The following is a 16726-nucleotide window of genomic DNA, read 5'->3' as shown; positions in this document are numbered from 1 at the left end:
GTAGTAACATACTGTAAATATAGATTTTCACTACTTGCATACTCACATTTTCTTAACTTCCCATTAAAAAAACATCCTGCAACAAACATTGCTACATTTTGTTGGCCCCATGGCAGCATCTGCCACTGAATCTTTGTTATTTTCCCTTTTGAAGATCTCATCGTGAGCAAAAAAGGTTACCTGATTTTCTGATTTTAATGAAATATTAACCCTCCTTTATAATGTAAATAAGAATACATATTTTAAATAATCCTACTTTTGCAACTGATCATTTCCAAGACTCTCATTGCCAGAACCATTCCAGAAAACGTACTTTCACTTCCTCTTTTGAGTTTCTTCAGCAGCCTTTTAAGACAAGAACAATGTGTAGTGAAGGGCATGAGTTCATTATCAAGACTACTAATTGATTAATCAATCACAAAAAAGTTTTTGATCAATACTTTGATGTAACACTCCTCTAAAAACAGTTTCCATATTTGTAAATGTAATTATTAATGCACTGTATACAAGTCATTGTTATACCTTCACTGAAATATGTTATTCAGTATATTGGTGTATTATATCACATGCTGTCTTTAAATGCTTATAGTAATGAGCTCCCTGAGGAGAAATAAAGGCAAACGAGATTTGCAAACCATGGCCTCGTTTTGTACGCTCATGGGAAATAAATGGCACATGCACAAATTGAGTGCTTGGTGCCTACGAGAAATACTTTCCCCTTGATTTGGAACGTTATACTCACTTCCTGGATGCCATCAGTGCATCAGGAAATCAACACAATAGGACAGTATATGACTTTTCGGCTTATTTCCTGACAGGCTCCCTCCCTGGCGTTGTTGCATTTTATGTGCTGTCGCTCTACAACTTTAGGGTACTTAATATAAATAATCATATACTGTATGTACAGTATATATGTATAAAGACATCTGCTGTGTTAACGTACTAGATGGTATTAGGCAATCCATTTGCCTTTTTTAGAGTGATGCTGTTGCATAATGTGTTTTTTCACACTATCGTAATCAGCTGCCATGCTGTGGAATGGCATTCTTGTGTTTTTGTTTGTTTTTCCCTCTGTATGCTTAGCACATACCTTTTTCATCCCTTTTTCAAGTAGTCTGTCCGATTAATGCCCTTTGCTTTGGCATTGGTTCTACAACCCCGGAGGCTCGAGAAATTTAGTTTGACAGGTGCCGATTCTGAAACCTCATGGGAGTGTGCGTTCCAGATTTTGCACCCCATTAGAAAATTGCAACTCAGGGCAAGTTTGGGACACTTGAAAAATGGGTGTCATGCCTTCAATTTCTAAGCTAAATAAGATCTCTATGTACATTTGTGTGGAACTGTTGTTCACAAAAACAAAAAAAAGCTGTTCTGTTTTCGCCGAAACTAGTACAGCTCTTTACAAGGCTATTACAATCTCACCTACTCCTTGAAATAAAACTCAACGTGTTCTTGTGCAACAAGTGGAATCGATCGAGAGCCAGGCAAGTGGGCCGAGTTCTAGCGGCAACGAAGCTGAGCTCAGCCAGATTTAACGGCAACTGGCAGAAGGGGTTTGGAAGTCGCGGAAAAAAGTGACAAAAAGAGGAAGTGGTTGTGCTATAAGAGTTGTACTAAACCACAGCAAATACACATGTATGCATTTAAATACTACTTAAATCAAGCAAACAGTTTACAAATAAACTCATCACTACTCACACATGGGCTCAAATGAACTGTACTTGAAGTGACGTGGGACATCAATGGAAAGCAACTTCAATTTTCCTTCATTTAATAATTGATAGATTTCTTTAAGACCTCAAAATATACTTTCTGGATATGTGCCAGTAGTGTTAGCTCGCCATGTTTTGATTACGTCATCACAAGAGGACTAAGGTTCTTCACGTTTTTCGGTGGTAAAAAGTTCAGTTTGAGCCTTTAAACCAAAAACTGAACATTTTCAGCCGAAAGCTTTCGACGCAGAATTTTCGGTCACATATCTAGTTGTTAGCGTTTGTCAGTTAAAGTCTGAAACACAATCTCAGCTTTTAGAAATGTGAAGTGAAATGATTTTTCTTTATTGCATGTGGATGGAGCATTGCCGCAAAATTGGAATTACGGTGTTTGCTAATTAACGCACAAAAAAAGTATTTCCCACTCTTTCAAGGACAGCATCGCCATTAGTCAAATGATTCATTTTTGCATGCATGCACAGTAATAATTGCAGATATACTTGGCTATTCTCCTTACACTTACTCGCTTTATAATTCCCATTTTTGTCTCACCCTTTTCCCCACTTTACACCTCCATAATATTGACTGTGCAGCCAGCCTCATAGTTGTCATGCACATATGCTTTGTATTTCTGTGAAGGATTATTACCTGTTACATGTGACTGCAATACATTTTTCCTCATTAACATATGGTAACTGCTGATTGGCACCTGTGACATTTCAACTGTGTTGTTATAATGTGCAGATGTTGTTGCGACATTACTCAGTCTTTCCATGTAGACTCAAAATTTCATCCCATAAAAGTGTACGTCGTAGAGTATATTATGTCCATAGCAAACAAGTCTAGGTCAGGGAAATATGTTTGGAAATAATTCATAATCATCATACACGTGTTCTAGAGACCATTTGCAAACAACAGCATTAAGAAGACCAAGAAACTTGTCAGACTGGTCAGGAAATAAGTTGATGAGTTTAAAGCAGCGAACTAACAATGCTTTCCAAACACACAAAACATACGAGACAATCAGAATTCAAAGTATTATTTGAATAAACACCATCAGGTGATACTGAAGGATAAGAAGAGGGAAGACGGGTCAGATAAGAGTGTGATAGGATAAGACGAGTGTGCAGGCAATGTTAGTAATGTATAGTACAGAACCCAGTATTAAGGACATATCACCTGTGAGAACTGATGAGTCGACATCCTACTTTATCTGTAATCGCTAATCTTGGCACCAACTGTTTTATATACCAGTTTGTGTCTATTGGCACCTAGTAATACGTGTACCTACTCTTATGTGTGTGTTAGTTATACGCAGTGTTGTTAATAACGCCGTTAGAATATGACTGTGTACTTCTGTATATGTGATACCTAAATGATGTTTCTATGAGTTTATACAATCAGAAGTGTGTGCTTGTGTATAAAGTTCTGTGTATTAAAGTTAAAAGGGCTTCCTACTTTTTACATTAAGGCATGTTTTAAAGCCTCTAGAAAGGTGCTGTGCTGTTAAATTGATCATGTGTGGTATTGTTTAGGTTTTTGTTTGTGGTTTGAGGGATATAAGCTTGTTTTCAGCCTTTAAGAGCTGCCCATGATGGTCTATGTCCGTAATTGGCCTGTGGCATTTGATGCGGTTGTCCTGAGGGCAGGACAGTGATGGCATGGACTAAAAGCTGGGAAATTGTTTTCTCTATTTGAAAAACGCCAAGGAGCGATCTTTCAGTACAGGACAAAACATTCACTGTTTACAAAAATCTGGGCAATTTTAAGATCAAAATGGTAGACTTAAAAACAGACACACACACACACACACATATACATATATTGTGGTCAATTTTGAAGATCCTGCATGACATTCTGTATTTAATCAATCAAATGTGGAAATTCAACCTGTCTAGTTTTCCGGATGGCAAACAGTACTTAAAAAAGAATCAAATATTAATGCACATATCTTAACATTTTTAAATGAAATACCGTACTGTATTTATTTAATTATTCATCAATTGGGAACAAATCTGCCATGGAGTAAGGGCGCAAAGTTTGAAGCGCAAAATAGCGGGGGATCACTGTAGCATAGACTTCATAATGATATTGACGGGTCACATCCGTCATACGCTGCACCATGCCTTCAAGTAGGAGTCCTGCCTACATCAAGAGGAGTTTTTCTCAAACACACGAACGCGGCAATCTAATGCCGGATTTAGGTTGAAAAAATACGAAAGCTGCAGGAAGGATTTTCTCAGGAGTGATTTGTTCGGGGATTCAAGGTTATTATTATATTTTTCGTACTATGCATGCATCTTGAAACGGTGTGGAAAAAAATCATTGGGAGAAATTGGCCGCTACGGCATTGCCATCATAGATCGCAATATTTACGTAAAATAAATGCTAACTGCACGGTTTTTTTGCTTTTAACAAAGAATCCAGACTGTTTTATGTCCATATCTATAAAGAATTCAGGCAGTTAAGCGTTTATTCACAAGAATTTTCAATGGAAAAAGCTTTGTGGTGATAAGGCGGCGCTACAGTGGCTTAAAGACGAGCAGCACATTCGACATATTTACATAAATGCTAATTGCCCGGTTCTGTGTTCTTTTAACCAAGAATCGAGACTCTTTAGGCACATATCTATAAAGAATTCACAGATTTAAGCATTTATTCACAAGAATTTTCAACAGAAAAAGCTCTTTGTGGTGATAAGGCGGCGCTAAAGTTGCCTAAAAACTAGCAGCACATAAGACATATTTACGTAAAATAAATGCTAACTCCCCATTTTTTTTTTTTTTTTTGTGCTTTAAACCAAAAATCAAGACTGTTTTACATCCATATCTATAAAGAATTCGGGGATTTAAGCATTTATTCACTTGAATTTCCCAACGTAAAAAGCTCTTTGTCTGTGTTTCCACTCGGTCAGCTTTGACGGAGATAGCCCCCCTATTAATCGGCCTAGCGCCCTGTGTCCCATCAATATCATTGTGAAGTCTATGCATTGTGTACCTTTAATGTTGATATTAGATGGAAAACGCATTTGTAGCAGTAATAAAAACTAGCACCGCGCCAAATCCTAAACAACCAATATTCACACACAAATGTCTTAGGAATACTTTTTGGTTTGACTTTCAAATATTGACTGTGCGAAATGTTGTTTGCGAGAGGCCTATTATTCAGTGTGGCTTATTTTATGGCAGATTCTTAGAAATTATAAGTTCGACAAAAGCAATAGAAAATCAAGTTTGCAAAAAATCTATAATCATGAAAAGGCTCGAGATTAGGCCTGTCGCGATAACAAATTTTAGTGTGCGATAATTTATCTCATAAATTATTGCGATATGCTATATTTTTGCGCCCCCCCCATTTTTTTTTTGTAAACCAATTTACAATAACACAGTGAGAATACAGTATATATTAATAGATCAAGTACACCCATTTAAACGCGATAAATATTTACTCTTAAATTCAAAAATACTTTTTAAGAAATCACAACTAAAAACAATAGACCATGCCTCTTAAGCAGAGGTTGTGCTAGACTTTTTCGTTGTCTGTCATTTTGATTGACAGGGTCATAAAATTCCGGTCATAATCTATTTTTACCCGTCACTTAAATTTTTAAAATGTTAATAATGACATATTCAATAGTATTTAGTTTTCATTCATCTTTAATTGATATTCTGTCCGAACAAGCTTAACAGAGAATCCACACCGTGCCATCACACATCAAGCTGCTGTGCGTTATTAGCGCCTAGCTTGCCTTGAACACTGCTTTTTAGGAAGGGTCGGACTAAGCAAAATATGATATCCCTGGAATGACGGATGACAGCCAGCATGTGTGGTCATTTGTTTTGATGCTTCTGCGCATGCGGGTCGTCTTGCTCAGCGCGTATCGGACTGCGAATTAGTGCGTATGCGTAATACTTGAATGGTCTCAATGGACAAAGGCAGTCTGAACGGGCACGCCAAAAAAAAACAGATATGACAAAAAATCGGATTCGTGCATTAAGACCTGTAGTATGAACGTAGCCATAGGCTTGTTGCTGTTAAAAAGAGGACACAAATAACAGGCATATATAATCCCTGTTTAGGCTCATATTCAAAGTATATGAATCGATAGCATGCACGCACTGTTCGTGCATGTCTCACACACACATACGGGCAGTTTGCCCCGACTCTCGACCGTGTAAGTAATGTTGAAATATTGCTTATATGGAGCAGAGAGAAAAACGATCATTCTCAGGCTTAAACTCAAACCTATTTTTATTTTTTTATGACTGTTGTCAAGTCCGACCCACCTAAAAAGCAGTGTTCAAGGCAAGCTAGGCGCTAATAACGCACAGCTGCATCGCTACTGTAGCTAACGTACCGTCTCTCACTTTTTGATGACGTAATTGCTGCATTAAATCCGATTTGCGGGACTGGACAGTACAGTCCGCCGCGACAGTCTGGAAAAATGTGGCCCAGATCGCTTTTAGACCACATACGAAAGTGACCCAGATCGGATTTGAAATGGTCCCGTTCTATGCGACTTGTCACGTTCAGACCGTCAAGTTAATGCCTCACTCGAGTCGGAAAAACACGAAAAAATCGGATTCGTGCATTAAGACCTGTAGTATGAACGTAGCCTTAGTTCGGACGCTCAGTTGCCTTGACATTTTTCCGAGTAAGGCCAACGACGTCATGCATCAAGAGAGACAATAGCTAATTAATATGCTCACTCGCCACCCTGTGGTCTGAGGTGTGAATTGCAACCTGTCAAAATGACGAATGGACTTCAGTTTTTTCCGTCACCGTTTTAAAAAAAACGGTCAACGACGGAAAATATTCGGTTAACGCGACCCCTGCTCTTAAGTAAAAGAAAACAATATTAATACCGCACAGAAACACAGAATAAATAAAATGTGTTTTTCAAGAAAAATAAAATAAAATTGCACTTAATAACTTAAGCATTTAGGCAAATGAAAACTTTTCCCCTCATAGCTTCTGTAATGGTGTTCCATAAGGATGCAACGATACAGTTAAGTCATGGTTCGGTACGATTTTCGATACGAGGAACACGATTTACGATCCAATTCAAAATATTTATTGCTCTGAAAAAAAAAAAAGTTTTTTTTTTTTTTTTTGCGCTAACGAGCAAAAATTAAATTGCCATCATATAAACATGCATTTTAGTGCATAATATTTATGTGCTTACTTCTTACTGATCTGAAGAAATTTTGTGTAAAAGTGCTGAGAACAATCTTTACTGTTTGTAAAGTGAGGCGGGGCACACTGTTGATTGCTACAGCTCTCTGAGCAGCTAGGTTTACTACATGAGCAAGACATCCTATTTGTAGTCCGAATCTATCTGTGTCACCTACTGAATTAACAATATTTGCAACATTATCTATAGTCACTGGTATGGAATGATTTGGCCTTCTTAACTTCCATTCAGTCATTACAGTTTAGAATTCATCGATGTAGTATATGGACTACGTGTCCCATAATCCATCTGGGCTCACGAAGCCAATGGCATGGAACGTAGCACATCTAGTTTGCTATTTCATGATATCTAGTGTGTGCGCACATTAAAAAAGTTAGCAAACGCCGTTGAAGTCACATCTGCTCATTACTGCACAACACCAGCATATGACAATCGACTTTCAGGAAAAGGACGAGTTTGAAGCACAGTGCTCTTAATTTGCCACTCAATGTTCATCATGTCCATTCAGCTTGCGGAATTCGTTGTAAATATCTGGCATTGTGCGGAAAAATAGCCGCCCTGTGTGAAATCAACAACACCGGCGCAACGGAGATGGTCCGCAGTCAATCCGGAGCACTGACGCGGCCAGTATACGTTGAGCAATAAGATATAATGGGAACGATTGGCTCCGGCGCTATTTTTTGCCGGACCTGGAACGAAGATGCATTTTGCGCAATTGGTAACTAGGAATCCGAACATTTAACAGCATTTCTGCCGCACGCGCGCACATGCGCGCGTATTGCACGCGCGCAATAAATCACAGAATCACAGCGGAAAAATTACCGCCTTCATTTTTATATATCGTGCGATAAATGGAATTATTGCATATTGCGACAGGCTTACTCGAGATCAGACAATATGCAAATTAATTGTGAGCCTTTTTTAGCTTAATTCTCAGTTGCCTTAGGTAACTCACAAATCTACTTGCCATGTAAGTTTCCGAGATTTCAACTGTAACCTTTACTCATCTCAACTGATTGATAGAAAGGATTTTATGCTTCCCCGCAACCCTTTGGAATTTTTAAGAGGCACTATTTTTAGCACTTTGTCTTCACAAGTATATAGCCTGAAGTGTATCAGTGACATAAACCACTACATGTCAGTAACAGTAAAAGAGAAATGCTTAGTACTTTGTAGCCTGGCTACAATGTGCCATCTTGCAATACACTATAATTTAGCAAACAAGATTAATCCAACCCTTAGGAAATGTGGTTTAGGTACCTATAAGTAACCATCACCCGCCTTTCACGAGAATATAGACTCACTTTAGGTATTCAAGTGGTGAAGGCTTGGAAGCGCAGCATTCAGATCATTCTTCCAGTTCCTCAACAAGCAACAATGACGTTTAGTTCCTTCAGGGTTTTCCTTTTGATTCAACCCTGGTATGTAGTCCCAGCCGATATATAATTGATCCTTTTTATGTTTTTTGAAGCCATGATTGGAACATGCCTTAAAATAGCACTATGAGTCATTCCCATCTTTTGGATGAGAAATTCAAGAATATTTATACTTCATCTATTATGTCAAAACTTAATTTATCATCTTTTTTCTTTTCAGCGACTCATCTCTGTTTGTATTAATAGCCTTTTTAAAGAGGTCATGGTATTCGGAAATTAGCTACTCGTGAGTGATAAATATAGATTCTGCGATGATGGATGGAGGGGGTAAAATAATTGAGATGCTAATGAAGAATATGGGACTGATCCTGAGTCTTTCAGACCCACATTGCACTGCAGATGAGAAACACATGACCTCATTCAGCATAAAAGAGAAAATATTTGATCAGAGAACGTTTTCGAGGCTGCCATGTTGCTCCTAGGTGTTTAACCAAAAGCTATAAATATTTGTCGTCAGCTCTTAACTGCTGACTGCTTGCTCAAACTGAACAGCCACAGAACTAAACAACCCCTAACTATAGCTACGGCTATCAGGTATTTTATGTAAGTTATTGGTTAGCAATTTATTTGCCGTTTTGATCCGCCGGCCATAAAATACCAATTTTCAAGCTATACTGTATTCCAACAATGGTAGACTGGAAGTTGCACTTGCTCTGATGAAAACATCCCCCTTGGCAAACGTAATAATTGTTTACAAGTGGATAGAAATGAATAGACGGAAAGGCTAATAAAGCAAAGCCATCACGCTTGTGTGTTCTCCATCTCACTAACGCTCCCTTTAGACACATCTGCTCCTTCAATATCTCACATCTTCCCTCAAATCACAAGCCTTGTTGCCATGGAGGTCACTTGAATCTCTCCTGCAGCCATCTCACTTCATGACTAATACTCTCCTCTTACGTAAATGTAAGCCGAGAGGAGGGGAATGGTTTAGACTCTTACCAAAACATTATATACACATGAAAGACTTAAAAATACTTCCATTTACTGCATCTGTAATCGCTATACAGTGGTACCTCAAGTTATGAACATCTCAACATACATAATTTTCAGCTTGAGACACGCCTCAATGGGAAAATGTTGCCTCTTGTTTTGTTACAAAAGAAATTTCAGGATAAGAAAGGCAATCATACAGTATGGCTGGAACTCGCAGCTCCCAGAGTTCACTGAATGTAACATACTTAAAGCTGCTTTGTCATTGGCTATTGCCTAACATTCCTGGCATCCAATTGGCTAAGTGAGACCTCTACTCTGTGTATGTGTGTATCCCAGTATTCGCCCCTCGTGTTCTCACAGCTTTACATGAGTGAATTAACTTTTATTCTTTTATTCTTTTTTTTTTCTTCTTTCTTTACATTATGCACAACTCAGATTTTACGTTAAATGTGCAATAATCTTTAATTGTAACATGTGTTTTTTACATGTTTTGTTGCATTTTTATGCATATAAAAGATTCATGTCTGAATTTTGGGGGCTTGGAACCAATTAGTGCTACTTACAGAATTTTCAAATTATGACACTACTTCCCAACATATTAATTTCGTAAGTAGAGGTACCACTCTACTCTCACTTGGAAGATGTGCTTATACGTAGCATTTGAGATATTACGGCAGATGGTATGTCCTTATTTTCTCCATTGAAAGTGTGTTTGTGTCCGTAGTTTGATTTACATGAGCCTAATTGTCTGATTCGAGTTGTCTTAGAATCCCAAACCAAAATAAAATGCTCCATATAAACACATCAGCCTGAATAAACAAGCCAAGTCCGAATTTAATTCATTTCAGTAGCACAGTGGAAGTATAGTCATTTCCCCAAACCAACTGAAAGTAAAATCCTGTCATGTCAACGGTGAATTGGAAAGTTGTCAAGCTGCGTTGTGTCTGCGCATGCCTTTTTCTTGACGTCTACACTTTTGAAAACAGCAGTTTGCAGACAGAGATGCTGGAAAGTTTGTATTTAAATTAGGGCTGTCAAACGATTAAAAATTTTAATCGAGTTAATTACAGCTTAAAAATTAATTAATCGCAATTAATCGCAATTCAAACCATCTATAAAATATGCCATATTTTTCTGTAAATTATATATATATATTCTGTAAAATAAATTGTTGGAATGGAAAGATAAGACACAAGATGGATATATACATTCAACATACGGTACAAAAGGACTGTAGTGGGCATTTCACTCTACTGTCATTTAAATCTGTCTATGCTGTCCTCACTCCGAAGCGTCTACTTTTTCCAAAGCTAGACAGCTAGTGAACGACGCCTTAATAATTAGACTTCTTCCTTTTTCATCTGATTTATTAATAAAATGGCCTCAAACCATTGTCCTCTTTAGACCGTCGTAAAACTACAAAAAAAAAGTACACAAGCATTGCATTAGCAACAACGTTAGCTTAGCACGCTATACAGGTTCACTAAACATAAACAAAAAGCGTCTCATACAAAAAATATAACATTTCGCTTACTAACATAATATGTACATTCTTTACAACAACCATACTTGGACAAATCTTGTCCAAGGAACATATAAGAACAACATTATCAGCCCGAGACGTCGTGCAGCCATAATGAACTGGAAAGAAAACAATAAACCATGTCGCAAAGCGACCACAAGAGTTCGCTGTTGGACAGCACAAAAAGTCTGTAAAACTTAGCAAAAGGCAGAATACTTTCTGAGCGGGACATGTGCGTTAATTGCGTCAAATATTTTAACGTGATTAATTAAAAAAAATTAATTACCGCGCGTTAACGCGATAATTTTGACAGCCCTAATTTAAATACAAACTCTCAAAGAAGTCCAAAAAATATGAGATACTGAACTATTTCAAACAGCCCACGAGAAACTCCGTGAAACCAGTTGGACAGAAAAATGCCTTTGAAGTTATAGACTAAAGAGCATAAGTGGTTTCCATTAGGGGTGTGACAAAATATTGAAATGGTGATATATCGTGATACTTCGTTATCGTTGTGCTCCTGGCAAGAATCGTTTTAAAAAGGTGTCAATGCCGAAAAAATAAAAAACAAAAAGGAACCAACAAGTTGCTACCAAAATCTTCCACCATAATAGTGTCTCAGTTAACTCTAAGGCTGCATTGACTGTGTACGACGCCCAATCCATTTAGACTGGGAACGTTCGTTCTTTCGAAACCAGAGCATTCACAGTCATTCTGTCCGTTTTTCAGGGCATTTACAGGTCACTTGTGGTTAATTTTAGGGCATTTACAGGTCATTTCCTGTTGAGTTTGAGTCACTGCTTAGTCATTTGGGTGATTCCCAGGTCACTTCCTGTTCTGTAACTCAAAATTAACAGGAAGTGACCCTTAAAATACCCCAAAATCAACAGGAAGTAACTGAACATCAACAGGTAAATGACCTTAAATGGCCCAAAATTACCTCATTGCCTGGCAATGGCTGCCACTGACGGCCATAGACGTTCAATCCGTTTGAAGTGGGAGTGATGGCAACGAATGAATTCGTTCATTCGCTGCCACCCTCCCAGTTCAAATGGATTGGACGTCTACTCGTGATGTACTCATTCCAATTCACAGCAGAAGCTTGTTTTTCTGATTATTAGTTGTTTGTAGAATATCCTAGAATGATTTCCTGACCAATGTATCAATAATCGCTGTATCGCCATATCGTCAGATCATCGTTATCGTGAGCTTTGTATCGCAAATCGTATCGTGAGGTACCAAGAGATTCCCACTCCTAGTTTCCATAGGGGTTGTAAAGTGTGTTAATTTGGTTAAACAAAAGTGCGTCTTGGCTGTTACTTTAATAAAAGTGTAATGTTGCGGCACATGTAAACAGGGCCGTTCCTGAACAACTTCATACCCAAGGGAACATATTTGCTGGTACTCAAAAAATGAAATTGAATATTTTTTTACATGAACAGATTTGCCATTTCAATGAACTAATTATACATTTAATAACAAAAGTTTGCGTTTAAATCCATGGCACTTTAAGTCCCCCATACCGCAAAACTATGAAATTATTAATTGCATATTTAATAGTGTATTTAGTTAATTAACCTTGGCACTTTTAGGCAAGGCAGATTTATTTGAATAGCACAATTTAAACATGATGTAAAAGTGCTTCACATCACATGAAAATCAGCAAGACACAGTTTTAGTCCTCCATACATGTTGTTCAATTTTGTTAAAATGGGAGAGGGAGTAGATTTAACTAACACTAATCCACAGCTGGCTGAATTCTGAAAATATTTCTAAAACAACAGGCCTGGCTAATGATCCAGTATAATTTAGCTTTAAAAGTATGTCATCTAAACTCATTGTAAACAATTGCTAGCTTGCAATTGCGCTAAGTGCACGAGTTTATTCAATTAAAAAAAGTTTTTTTTCATCACAACGAACCTCTCTCTTTTTCACATTTATGCTCTTCTTCCTTCTTCTTTCTAAAATGCAACCCAGAGGGCTTTTGTCTTTTCATGACGTCGTCACCGTGACGTCGCTCAATTGACTAAAAGTAACATAACAATGAGGGCTGTCAAACTATTAAAATTTTTAATCGAGTTAATCACAGCTTAAAAATTAATTAATCGTAATTAATCGCAATTCAAACCATCTCTAAAATATGCCATATTTTTCTGTAAATTATTGTTGGAATGGAAAGATAAGACACAAGATGGATATATACATACAACATACTGTACATACAGTAAGTACTGTATTTGTTTATTATAACAATAAATCCACAAATGGCATTATTAACATTCTTTCTGTTAAAGTGATCCACGGATAGAAAGACTAGTAGTTCTTAAAAGATAAATGTTATAGTTACAAGTTATAGTAATTTTATGTTAAAACCCCTCTTCATGTTTTCGTTTTAATAAAATGTGTAAAATTTTCAATCAAAAGTAGAGTTAATATAATAATAATAACCCTAACCCTAACGCATTGCAATTAATTACGATTAATTCATTTTTAAGCTGTGATCAACTCGATTGTAATCGTTTGACAGCCCTAATAATAACATCAGGTAGCTCGCTGGTCTGCGGCGGGGTAAGTGAGATTAGAGACTGCGGTGAAATTACCGCATCACAGGAAACAGGGAAACGGGCAGAAGGCGCATTACAAAAATGATTTCATTATTATTTAAAGACTTATTACCATGCGTATTTTTGTTCTTTTGTTTTATTGTCTTGTATATATATTTTTTTAATACTACTGTTATCAAATATTATTTGAACATTTTTCTTGACGCCCTTGGCATTTGCCTAGCTCGCCTTATGGACCGCACAGGTCTGCATATAAACAACACATCGGGATGGATCATTTCACCTGTAAACAGTCCAGTTGAGCTCTTCAATCTGAATGAATTTAATCTGAATATCTGTATGTAAACCTGGCTAGTCTCGTAGATTAATGAACTTTATGAAAGCAGGCTTTGTGCCAAGCCTGTGGATAATAGGTCAACCTTATGGAGCAGGTCACCTTTAGAGGATTTCTATCAAAAGTGTGTTTCTCTCTCTCATAGCAGACAAAACGTGCCCTCGAGCCATCGACTGTGCCAAACAGGGACGCCTTCTGTGCAAGACAGGCGACTCAATCTGTGGCCCCTGCCTCTCATACCTGGTGGAGAATGAGATGGGTCGCTGTGTGGCCCAGAAGAAACATCGTCGTCACGGTATGAAGACAATAAATTTTACTCACTTACCCTTATGTCAATGAACTGATTCCTTCTGAGCCTATTAGTCGGGTGAACTTGAATTATTCAGTTAGAAAAACTTTCTGCTGACAACACACAGACTCAAAACTACAGATCCTACCATGTAAGACCTGATTTATGCTTCTGCGTTCCGTTGACGGCAGAGCGACGGCGTAGACCCTGCCTCGTCATTGAGCATGCGAAGTTCTGCGTCATGGGAACGAGTTGCTCTGTAATTCACTGCCAAGCCACTAGAGGGGTGTGGCTTTGTCTTGTACGGTTTTGGGGGACTCTTGTCGAATTCCTTTAGTTTACCTCCGGACATAGACAGCAATAGCAACGGAGATGGAACATGTGTATTTGCAGCTGCAGCTAATCAATATTGAACCACAATTGTTGTTAATACAAACGTAGAAACGTAGGCGACACAGAAGACCTTTGTGAATGCTTGAAAACAGCTGTGTTGTTGTGCTGAACCGGAAACAACGTTCTTAGAGTACCAATCACAGCCTTTTGCTGTTCAGGTCACGATGCGTTGAAGCGACGCGTAGTCAGAATTTTTTGGGAGGCGCATGTAAGGTTACGGCGTAGGGTCGTAAATAGGGGCTGCGTTAAAACTCCAACTGGACAAAAACGTGCACCTCTTGTGCATTTTGTGATTGCGTGCTGGTGGTATTGGCTATATTCAATAGCTTCAACTTGACATGAAATTAAAAATAAAAATGAACCTTTTTAAAATGCAACACACTTTTTATTAGCGGTCTAATCACCAATTTCACAATGACATGGTACGATATCAATTCTTTGGACAATGTTAAGATATTGCCGATATTACTTAATGTACACATTTGACACAGTTATACAGTATATCACCTAAAGCAACAAAAAATGCAAAGCAGTTTTCGTTTTTAACAAATTTCTTTCTGAAAGATTTGACATTGATGACATTTGACTGAAAATCATTCTTCTTCGCAAAATACAAGATGACGTCATTGATCAATGTTTTGATAGATTTCCAGTCAATTGTGCTTAACCAATCGATTTACTGATTCGGATCAATTAATTGTTGCATAGAATCTTCACATAAAATCAATGTGCACAACTATCGAAATTTGACAGGTAATGCGATCCATTTGAGTGCGTGACTAGCACTTGGCTTAAATCCTGTCTGTGTCGGGGATGTCTGCAGCTTCACAAGAGAATGACTTGACATTTGCAGGTTGCATGGAGCGTTCTTGTTCCTCAATTATTTGAGGGAAGGGGCAATCATGAGCTATTTCTTCTTTTTCTCAGGCAGTCACATCTTAACATAAAACCTCATTAGTCCTGAAGCTTGAGGATCATGCATGGTCCAGTGGGCTTACACTTACATAAACATTTTTATGGATTTACTTTAAGTTAATGACCTAACTTTATACAGTAGCTTAGTTTGTCTTCTTATTCTTTTTTCTTTTAAATAAACATGCAACGTCCTTCACACCACAGATACTGGATAAATGTCTTGATCCACTACAAAAACCTTTTCAAAGCAGTCATAGAAAGTAAAAGGATTTGGAAATGGATTTTGGCATGTATGTTGCTGTTTCCCAAGATGTAAAAATGCCAATTCTCCTTGTCTTGAAGTTGTTAATTGCTACTCAACAGCGCATTAACACACATGTATCCTCTGACAACTTAAGGTGTCACATAAAAGACCATAAAACTGCAAATTGGTGAAACTTATGCATATGCCGGTATGAAAACCTTAAGCCAAAATATCACGGTTTCACGGTATCACTGTATTGCAATTACAGCTCTAAAATGTATTACTTTGAGATAGCTGGGTTTGATAAAAATACAAAATAAAAAATAAAACTATTTTCCATTGAACAGGATTTTTATTTTGCAATACATATCAGCAAATTGGAACATAAGTATAATGTTAAAATACTAAGGCTGTCAAACGATTAAAATTTTTATTCGGGTTAATTACAGCTTAAAAATTAATTAATCGTAATTAATTGCAATTAATCACAATTCAAACCATCTATAAAATATGCCATATTTTTCTGTAAATTATTGTTGGAATGGAAAGATAAGACACAAGATGGATATATACATTCAACATACGGTACATAAGGACTGTATTTGTTTGTTATAACAATAAATCAACAAGATGGCATTAATATTATCATTCTGTTAAAGCGATCCATGGATAGAAAGACTTGTAGTCTTTAAAAGAAAAATGTTAGTACTAGTTATAGAAATTTTATATTAAAACTAGTGTTGCACCGATACCATTTTTTGGCCCTGATACCGATACCTGGCTGTGCAGTATCGGCCGATACCGATACCATACCGATACCACCCCGATTTTATATATATATATATATGTATATATATATATATATATTTTTTTTTTCCCCAAAAGAGCTACATAATTGGATGTGAAATCATTGCTATCAAGGCTTTGTCAGGCTGTTGCTTACCTTTGCAAAATAGGAAAAAGACTAGTACAAAGTATAATACTAGCCCAACGGTAAGAAAGTAAAAATAAGTTCATAATAATAAACTCTGAATGAACTGAGTAAACTTTTTTTTAAACCTCTCAAAGGCCAAACAGTGCAACTTTCATGAAATTATTGTCACATTCTGCTGCTGGTTAGATTGTGTTTTGTTGCTGGGCTGTTAGTGGGGGCGTTCCTGACGTGGCACCTGAATCCAATGCGGGCT

General features: G+C 37.3%; 1 protein-coding gene across 2 annotated transcripts in view; it reads left to right on the top strand.

Annotated features, from left to right (window-relative positions):
• npdc1a (neural proliferation, differentiation and control, 1a) overlaps positions 1–16726 on the top strand; it is a 62280-nt gene that overhangs the window by 17368 nt on the left and 28186 nt on the right. Inside the window, exon 2 of one of the 2 annotated variants that reach the window (XM_057818933.1) lies at positions 13847–13993. In XM_057818933.1, coding sequence (XP_057674916.1) covers positions 13847–13993 — 147 coding nt within the window. Of the gene's footprint in view, positions 1–13843; positions 13994–16726 lie in introns of both variants that reach the window. The other variant, XM_057818932.1, reaches the window with a different exon arrangement.

This window comes from Corythoichthys intestinalis, chromosome 17 (assembly GCF_030265065.1).
Source record: "Corythoichthys intestinalis isolate RoL2023-P3 chromosome 17, ASM3026506v1, whole genome shotgun sequence".
In the NCBI taxonomy this organism is placed as follows: Eukaryota; Metazoa; Chordata; class Actinopteri; order Syngnathiformes; family Syngnathidae; genus Corythoichthys; species Corythoichthys intestinalis.
The sequence above is the reverse complement of the archived record's forward strand: the minus strand, read 5'-3'. Positions and strand labels throughout refer to the sequence as shown.